The sequence below is a fragment of the Nilaparvata lugens genome, unplaced genomic scaffold (genome assembly GCF_014356525.2).
Source record: "Nilaparvata lugens isolate BPH unplaced genomic scaffold, ASM1435652v1 scaffold9572, whole genome shotgun sequence".
Taxonomy (NCBI): Eukaryota; Metazoa; Arthropoda; class Insecta; order Hemiptera; family Delphacidae; genus Nilaparvata; species Nilaparvata lugens.
In genome coordinates, this window is record NW_024095315.1 from 1 (window position 1) to 9,331 (window position 9,331).

The 9,331-nt window shown below is 39.8% G+C and overlaps 1 protein-coding gene across 1 annotated transcript; it reads right to left on the reverse strand.

Annotated features, from left to right (window-relative positions):
- Window positions 1-1,556: 1,556 nt before the first annotated feature.
- Window positions 1,557-6,963, reverse strand: LOC111063584 (DNA replication licensing factor MCM2). The gene is made up of 3 exons (XM_039419332.1): window positions 6,922-6,963; window positions 5,796-5,959; window positions 1,557-1,780 (listed from the first exon to the last, which is right to left on the reverse strand). Exons 2-3 carry the CDS (start codon window positions 5,811-5,813, stop codon window positions 1,571-1,573), a joined length of 228 nt encoding a protein of 75 aa, XP_039275266.1. The 5' UTR covers window positions 5,814-5,959; window positions 6,922-6,963; the 3' UTR covers window positions 1,557-1,570.
- Window positions 6,964-9,331: the final 2,368 nt, after the last annotated feature.

Genomic DNA, 9,331 nt, shown 5'->3' on the forward strand with positions numbered 1-9,331 from the left:
GAAGTAGTTAATAAGCCATCCGCTAGATCGGGCGAGTGTCCACTTTCATCATCAGCTGAAGTCACCATGATTTCAGTTCCAGTTTCGAATCAAACTAATTCGCTTCACAACCAGTTTATCCAATTATTTATTGTTGATTAGTGCATTCCGAATTTTCAAAAATGCTTACAGATGACTGTGGTATTCCAAGTGAAATTTTAAAAGAATCTGAAATCCTGACTGCAAATCTTCTACCACTAAAATCAAGAGATAGGTACGATAGCTTAACGAGTATTCTTTATTTTGTATTCTTTATTTATTTTGTCAGCAATACCTGTAGTGTGGCGAAAAATATCGTTCGCACCACGGGCAAAAATGTTTTTCCAGCTCTCAATCTTTTCTAGTCCTCGCCTACGGCCTCGGACTTGAAAACCGATTTCGAGCTGGAAAAATCTAATTTTCTGCTCTAGGTGCGAAATATACTATTCTATTATAGAAATGAAAAAATAAAGATTATTTTGCTGCAACAGCAACTATTTACTGCGACTACGAAAGTTTTGGAAAGCCAATTTTCTAAATCCAGCTGTCCAAAATCTAGAACTTACCTGAGGCTAGGTACACACCAGTTAGTCAAGACAAGACAAGACGTGATCAGACACGTTAATCACAATACTTTACATTGTTGCTTATGAAGACATGTTTAATTGCAATGACTAATCAGTGTGAGTTGCGTCATAAGCAACTCAATTCAATTCAATTCTTTATTGCCAGAATTTAACAATGCAAGAAATCAAGGTTATAAATCAACACTTATTACAAGAAAATAAAATAAAATTAACTACCGAGAACTAAAAACTAAAAAATTTTCAGGCACCACTAGCAAAAAGAAACGTGAAATAAAAAGATGATGTCAATTCCACAAAGTTTTATTTGAGTTAAGAAAAACTGATGATGATGCCAAGTGCATCGAAACTAGTTTGGACTCAAATAAAAAATTTGTGGAATTGACAACATCTTTTTATTTCACCTTAATATGGAGAAATGCCACAACATCTCTGTGCAAAGTGTTAATTTTATAAAAGAAACGTCATTGACCGCTGGTGGGAGTCGCAAAAAGTCAGATTTAAAATAAAAACAATGTGAAGTATTGTAACTAAACGTGTCTGATCATGTCTTGTCTTGACTAACTGGTGTGCGCCTTGCTGAATGGACCAGCAATAATGGCGGTCAGACAAACTTATGTTCTCTGACGACAATACTACACAACATCTCAAGGAAATTGGAAACTCATACTGATTAGTCATTGCAATTAGACACGTCTTCAAAAGCAACTATGTGAAGTATTGTGACTAAACGTGACTAGTCTTGTCTTGACTAACCGGTGTACGCCCAGCCTAGATCCCGAGCTCGGACACCGGCCCTTATTTATAAATATCTTACAAATTTCGCAAGTTTGAAAATACAACTGACCAGAGATTCCTGCCGGAGCTGGCTGTACATTTTGGCGACCTTGTCCTGGTCCATGTTGTGCAGTTGGGCCGAATGTTCTGCTTGGAGTAGACGATGTACTTCTTGAGTACGTCCTGCGGTATCAGATCGGCTTGGCATCCTCGTCGTCGAGGGGCGTGGCCGGCAGCAGCTGGTGTCCGGGGACACCACTGTCGGCCGGTGGCTTGGGGTGGTGTCGGATGTGAGAGTTCACCACGAAGCGCGCCAGCTGTTCGTCGCGCACGGGGTCCACCTCGTCGCGAACCACGCACAGAATGTCGAAACGCGACATGATTGGCTCGGATAGGTTCACCTGAAAGTCAAGCCAAGAAAATCAGATCTTTAATCGTCCAAAAAGATTATTACATTGACAATGGCTATGATAGAAAAATAGTGATAAACAATATAAAATAAAAAAAATAGAATAGAATAAATGATTTTTGCCGAAAAACAAGAAAAATAACGAAGCAATATTACAAGGTGAGCCAGAGAAACTTATCTATTTCGGGATCATCATCTCAATGAATTATGCGGGAGACTGAGGAAGACCATCTACAGATTCAGGATTCTGAGGACACTGGTCGACAAGGGATGTCTAAGAGTTGTCTACTTCTCTCTAGCACAGTCCCTCATGCTGTATGGGATTGTGGGATGGGGAGGTGCAAGCTTCTTGCACATTGAACCGCTCCTCAGGGTGCAGAAGCTGATCATGAGGGTCATCAACCAGAAGCCTCCACGCTATTCATCAGACCAGCTATTCAATGAGTTTGACGTGATGGGTGCAAGACAGCTTTACTCCAAGGAGATACTATGCCGATTACACAAGAACCCAACAACATTTCAAACTAGAAACCACAACCACAACACCAGATACAGCAATCTTCTCATCACCAGTGTTGCAAGGAAGGCACTATACCAGAGACATTTCAATCATTAGCACCAAAATTATATAATCTACTTCCTGCAAACTTTAAACAGATTAATCTTCCTAGAAAGTTCAAAGCAATAATACACAATTGGTTGATGAGCAAAGGAAGACAGAACATACAAAACATTTTTTTCAAATAACAACTAACCACCTAATGACTTACTAAACACTAACTAATTGATAATACACACAAAAAAACTAACAAAACCTACTCTAGAACATGGTACGCCATAGTGGAGTAGGTCAATTCCACACAGAAAAACTCAACAAGTAGAGAACACATTATAAGAATCTTTTGTAACTAACTATTGTATGTAATATTGTAATTTATCTAATATTTTTGTAATTGATGTTGTAGTTTTAGTTTTTTGGGAAATAAACATTTATTATTTATTTCTAAGGTCAATAAGAACAAAGTACTCAAGATAATGATTTAATATTTTTTCATATATAAAATGAATGTTTGTGTTAGTTTGTTGTTTCCCTATAGACTCGAAAACTACTTGACAGAACGGCATGAAACTTTGAGAATATGTTGTGTGAATATTGGGGATGGTTTCTTACCAGAAATTTCAATAGGTGGGATAATAATAAATGTTTATTGATCCATTTTACAGACCTATGTTTTCGAAATTGTCGGAAGAAAGGCTAAGAGCCTTTTCACATGACAGCGATTTACGCTCGGTTGTCGCGCGGTAAACCAACCGAGCGGTTGCCAGGTATAGGGGAACACATGGTGCTGTACACATGCATCGCTCGGTTTTAGTAGTCGCCGGCGAATCGCGGCGGTTGTAGTTTCCAGTCCAACCGCTCGGTTGTCGCTCGGTTGCCGGCGGCTCGATATACTAGAGCAGGCATGAGAGCGTACACATCTCTTCAGTCAACCGAGCGGTTTCGATCAGAGCAGTAATATATGTTTAAGAGTGATATAGTGATAAAGATTGAGTACATAGATGTTGTACCTAGTAATTATTTATCATAACCGAGCGCAAACAGCTCATGAATCGCTGTCATGTGTACGAGGCTGGCAAACCGAGCGATTTGCAAATCGAGCGACAACCGAGCGTAAATCGCTGTCATGTGAACAAGCTCTAAAGCTGCGTACACATATTCGCGCTTCAAACCCGCACCGAGCATGCTCCTCCCTCGTACCACCCTCGTACCACCATCGAATCACAGTTGCTCCGCTCACGCACCCATCATGAACGTTACGGAAGATGTTAGATCTTCTCGCGTTCCCCGATCGAACCACTCTTGCTCGCCGGTCGATCATCAATCGCTCTGCTGGAGTGACGTTCGGTTGCGGAGCAGAGCGAAAGTCTGTACGCACCTTTAGAGCTCGTTCTTCTACGTAGAACGGGAAGATCATCATGATTCAAGATCAAGATCATGATTCAAGATCATGTTGTGATAAATGATTAGCATCTAAACTTACCAGCTGTAATAAACACCACTAGTAGTTTCAAGCACATAGGAAGTCCGTATTGAGATGTAAATGAAAATATTGATTGTAAATAAATAAATTTCATGATTCAACAAATGAAGTCAAGTGTAACATGAGATACATTGACATTTTTGGCGGTACGAAGTTCGCCGGGTAAGCAAGTATGAGAATACAATCTCGATTTTTTTCCATGAAGTCTTGAAAATGAGATAGACCAAGAGAAGTATCTGAAAATGAGAAATCATAGAAAAGAGCAGTATCTGACAATGCACTTACTGCTCTTTTGCTTAGTACTAGTAGATACTGCTCTTATGCTGTGTTCTTGCTTGCTGGTTTTGTAGATACGGCTATACTGCTTATAGCAAAGTGTCTATATCTCGAGAACGGTTGCAGATACGGCTTTTAAACCTAGTCCATTGGATTCCCCGCCTAAAAATACATGGTATTCGATATATAACTCAAAATATGAAAATTTGTAGATAAGGTCTTTTCGCTTAGCAGGGCAGCAATGGCGACCCGCATTGCGCATACACTGATGAAGTCGATTTTTGAAATTTCGTTGCAGTATATCAATCGGTATGTTGGCAATGGCGTCGCGAATGTTGTTCTTGAGGTGTGCTATGGCCCGTGGTCGATCGACATGAACCAGAGATTTCAAATAAACCCATAAAAAATATCGCATGTGGAAATGAGCCTTGTCAATAAAAAAAGTGACCGCGTCTTCAGGCAGGTTGTCAATCAGCATATCACATGCATTTTGACGGGCAACAAACATCACATAATGTGAATATGAAATGAAATGAAAAAATCTGGTGTGGCGCACTCACACAACTTTCCTTGCCGTTATGAAAATTGATCACCTGACGCTAGTGTTCCCGCGCATCTCAAGTCTACTATTCAAAGATTTAAGCCAGCTGGTAACAGGGCAATAACGCTGGAGACACACATGAGGTCTGCTATCTCTTCATAGTGAATGATCTAATAGAATCAACAATAATTTGCAATTGAATAATCACATTTTCTCGAATTTAAAACTTATTTTCAATTTTAGGTGAAAATGTTACTGAACATTAATTGTAGAGATTTTCATGATCAATCTACTCCACTTGATTTTTTTCGTTTCAATTGTATCTGAAGCCTGATAATTGGGAATCTATCTGCATTGATGGGGCGAAGCTCCTGAAATTTTTACAGATATGGGACTTGTGGCAGTTGATAGAGCTTATCGATGACTATTTTAGGTATGAATTTGATCAAAATCGTTGGAGCCGTTTTCGAGAAAATTGCAAAAAACCCTGTTTTTGACAACATTTTCGCCATTTTAGCCGCCATTTGAATTGCATCAGATCGAAATTGTTCGTGTCGGATACTTATATCGTAAGGACCTTAAGTTCCAAATTTCAAGTCATTCCGTAATTGGGAGATGAGATATCGTGTACAGAGACGCACATACACTCATACACACACACACACACACACGCACACACACACACACACACACCACACACACACACACACACACACACACACATACAGACCAATACCCAAAAACCACTTTTTTGGACTCAGGGTACCTTGAAATGTATAGAAATTTAGAAATTGGGGTACCTTAATTTTTTTCGGAAAGCAATACTTTCCTTACCTATGGTAATAGGGCAAGGAAAGTAAAAATTCTTTATTAGGCGGAGTTAGGACTTTTAAGTCCTAATATTACTATAGTAACTCATACATTCGAATACCGAATAGAACACTGAGGCCCGGTTGCACCTCTAATATTTTATTTATTTATTTACAAAGGCAACTTTCTAGAAGAATTTCAAGCCAAGATGTTTATCATGATCAAATGCCACGAGACTTTTTCGAAAAAGGCTTCTCTGATTGGTTCTCGTGGCAATTAATCACGGTTAAAATTTAACAGACTTTTGTACAACCGGGGCTAATTGTAGTACAACTCACGTTCTCGGAGAAGGTCATTCCGGGATCGTAGCGTCCCCCGATTGATTGGCGGCCGCAATGACGGAGCAGCGCGCCTGCAGTGACGTCACCAGACCGGCCTTCGATATCGAAATGCTCTGCTGCTCCATTGCCTCATGGATACTGGTGCGGTCTTGGTCGTTCATCTACAAAGCAAAACAATTTTAAAAATTCTGTAGAACAAAATCTGTTATTTGTTTCGCTGAGGATGATGCCCACATGTGCTCTTGGCTTGTGCGTGGGTAATGGGACGAATGATGGCTAGCGCTCGAGTTCACTTACCATCACTCCGAATTTTTTCGAGCGTCGAGGCATTATGTTGAGGTGCAATTTCTTAAGCCGTGTCCACACTGAACAAATGTTCGACATGCATGTTCGGCAAACAGTTTATGATGAGCTCAGGGACAAACATTTTTAAAAGTTCGGACAATCATTGTTTGTCAAACAAAAAATTACTGAATATTATTATTAAACGAAATTCCAATTGAATGCTGTATATCACCCCGAAGACTTCTGCTACTGCAAATATTGACAACCGGGTAAACAGCTAGATGGAAATTCGGCCAGGAATGCTTACCCTTACACCAAACTGACCATTTTTATTTCGATATTGCTTTCATGACGAAACACATAATAATAACTCTGTGTAGTTCTGACACTGTGTTACTTGTAAATATTTGAAAAACACTTACTTTTCTTGGAGTATTGAGGAATGCATTTCACTCCTGAAGAGGAGCTTCATCAGCCTCACTTCATCGAGGCTGATGAAGCTCCTCTTCAGGAGTGAAATGCATTCCTCAATACTCCAACCAAAGTAAGTGTTTTTAAAATATTTACAAATAACACAGTGTCAGAACTACAACAGAGTTATTTTTATTTCCATCTAAAAAATTACTGTTTTTCCAAACATGTTCAGTGTTGACAGCTGTAAAACATAAACCTGTTCTTCCCACTTACAAATATTTTGTTTGGTGACGCGTCCACACTGGCCACGGGCAAACATCGTTTGTCAAATATAATAAAATTTGCCCAAACTGGTTAAACAAGCATGTTTGTCGGACATTTGTTCATGTGGACACGGCTTTAGAGGCATCAATGAATTGATTACCTTGTCGAATTCGTCAATGAGACAGACACCCTGGTCTGCAGACGACGTCAGAAAAGGTTTCTTTCCGGTCTAGGCCAGAAAGTTGTCTCTTTCCAGCCGCTCATGGAAGTAGTTAATAAGCCATCGCTAGATCGGGCGAGTGTCCACTTTCATCATCAGCTGAAGTCACCATGATTTCAGTTCCAGTTTCGAATCAAACTAATTCGCTTCACAACCAGTTTATCCAATTATTTATTGTTGATTAGTGCATTCCGAATTTTCAAAAATGCTTACAGATGACTGTGGTATTCCAAGTGAAATTTTAAAAGAATCTGAAATCCTGACTGCAAATCTTCTACCACTAAAATCAAGAGATAGGTACGATAGCTTAACGAGTATTCTTTATTTTGTATTCTTTATTTATTTTGTCAGCAATACCTGTAGTGTGGCGAAAAATATCGTTCGCACCACGGGCAAAAATGTTTTCCAGCTCTCAATCTTTTCTAGTCCTCGGCCTACGGCCTCGGACTTGAAAACCGATTTCGAGCTGGAAAAATCTAATTTTCTGCTCTAGGTGCGAAATATACTATTCTATTATAGAAATGAAAAAAATAAAGATTTATTTGCTGCAACAGCAACTATTTACTGCGACTACGAAGTTTTGGAAAGCCAATTTTCTAAATCCAGCTGTCCAAAATCTAGAACTTACCTGAGGCTAGGTACACACCAGTTAGTCAAGACAAGACAAGACGTGATCAGACACGTTAATCACAATACTTTACATTGTTGCTTATGAAGACATGTTTAATTGCAATGACTAATCAGTGTGAGTTGCGTCATAAGCAACTCAATTCAATTCAATTCTTTATTGCCAGAATTTAACAATGCAAGAAATCAAGGTTATAAATCAACACTTATTACAAGAAAATAAAATAAAATTAACTACCGAGAACTAAAAACTAAAAAATTTTCAGGCACCACTAGCAAAAAGAAACGTGAAATAAAAAGATGATGTCAATTCCACAAAGTTTTATTTGAGTTAAGAAAAACTGATGATGATGCCAAGTGCATCGAAACTAGTTTGGACTCAAATAAAAAATTTGTGGAATTGACAACATCTTTATTTCACCTTAATATGGAGAAATGCCACAACATCTCTGTGCAAAGTGTTAATTTTATAAAAAGAAACGTCATTGACCGCTGGTGGGAGTCGCAAAAAGTCAGATTTAAAATAAAAACAATGTGAAGTATTGTAACTAAACGTGTCTGATCATGTCTTGTCTTGACTAACTGGTGTGCGCCTTGCTGAATGGACCAGCAAATAATGGCGGTCAGACAAACTTATGTTCTCTGACGACAATACTACACAACATCTCAAGGAAATTGGAAACTCATACTGATTAGTCATTGCAATTAGACACGTCTTCAAAAGCAACTATGTGAAGTATTGTGACTAAACGTGACTAGTCTTGTCTTGACTAACCGGTGTACGCCCAGCCTAGATCCCGAGCTCGGACACCGGCCCTTATTTATAAATATCTTACAAATTTCGCAAGTTTGAAATACAACTGACCAGAGATTCCTGCCGGAGCTGGCTGTACATTTGGCGACCTTGTCCTGGTCCATGTTGTGCAGTTGGGCCGAATGTTCTGCTTGGAGTAGACGATGTACTTCTTGAGTACGTCCTGCGGTATCAGATCGGCTTGGCATCCTCGTCGTCGAGGGGCGTGGCCGGCAGCAGCTGGTGTCCGGGGACACCACTGTCGGCCGGTGGCTTGGGGTGGTGTCGGATGTGAGAGTTCACCACGAAGCGCGCCAGCTGTTCGTCGCGCACGGGGTCCACCTCGTCGCGAACCACGCACAGAATGTCGAAACGCGACATGATTGGCTCGGATAGGTTCACCTGAAAGTCAAGCCAAGAAAATCAGATCTTTAATCGTCCAAAAAAGATTATTACATTGACAATGGCTATGATAGAAAAATAGTGATAAACAATATAAAATAAAAAAAATAGAATAGAATAAATGATTTTTGCCGAAAAACAAGAAAAATAACGAAGCAATATTACAAGGTGAGCCAGAGAAACTTATCTATTTCGGGATCATCATCCAATGAATTATGCGGGAGACTGAGGAAGACCATCTACAGATTCAGGATTCTGAGGACACTGGTCGACAAGGGATGTCTAAGAGTTGTCTACTTCTCTCTAGCACAGTCCCTCATGCTGTATGGGATTGTGGGATGGGGAGGTGCAAGCTTCTTGCACATTGAACCGCTCCTCAGGGTGGAAGCTGATCATGAGGGTCATCAACCAGAAGCCTCCACGCTATTCATCAGACCAGCTATTCAATGAGTTTGACGTGATGGGTGCAAGACAGCTTTACTCCAAGGAGATACTATGCCGATTACACAAGAACCCAACAACATTTCA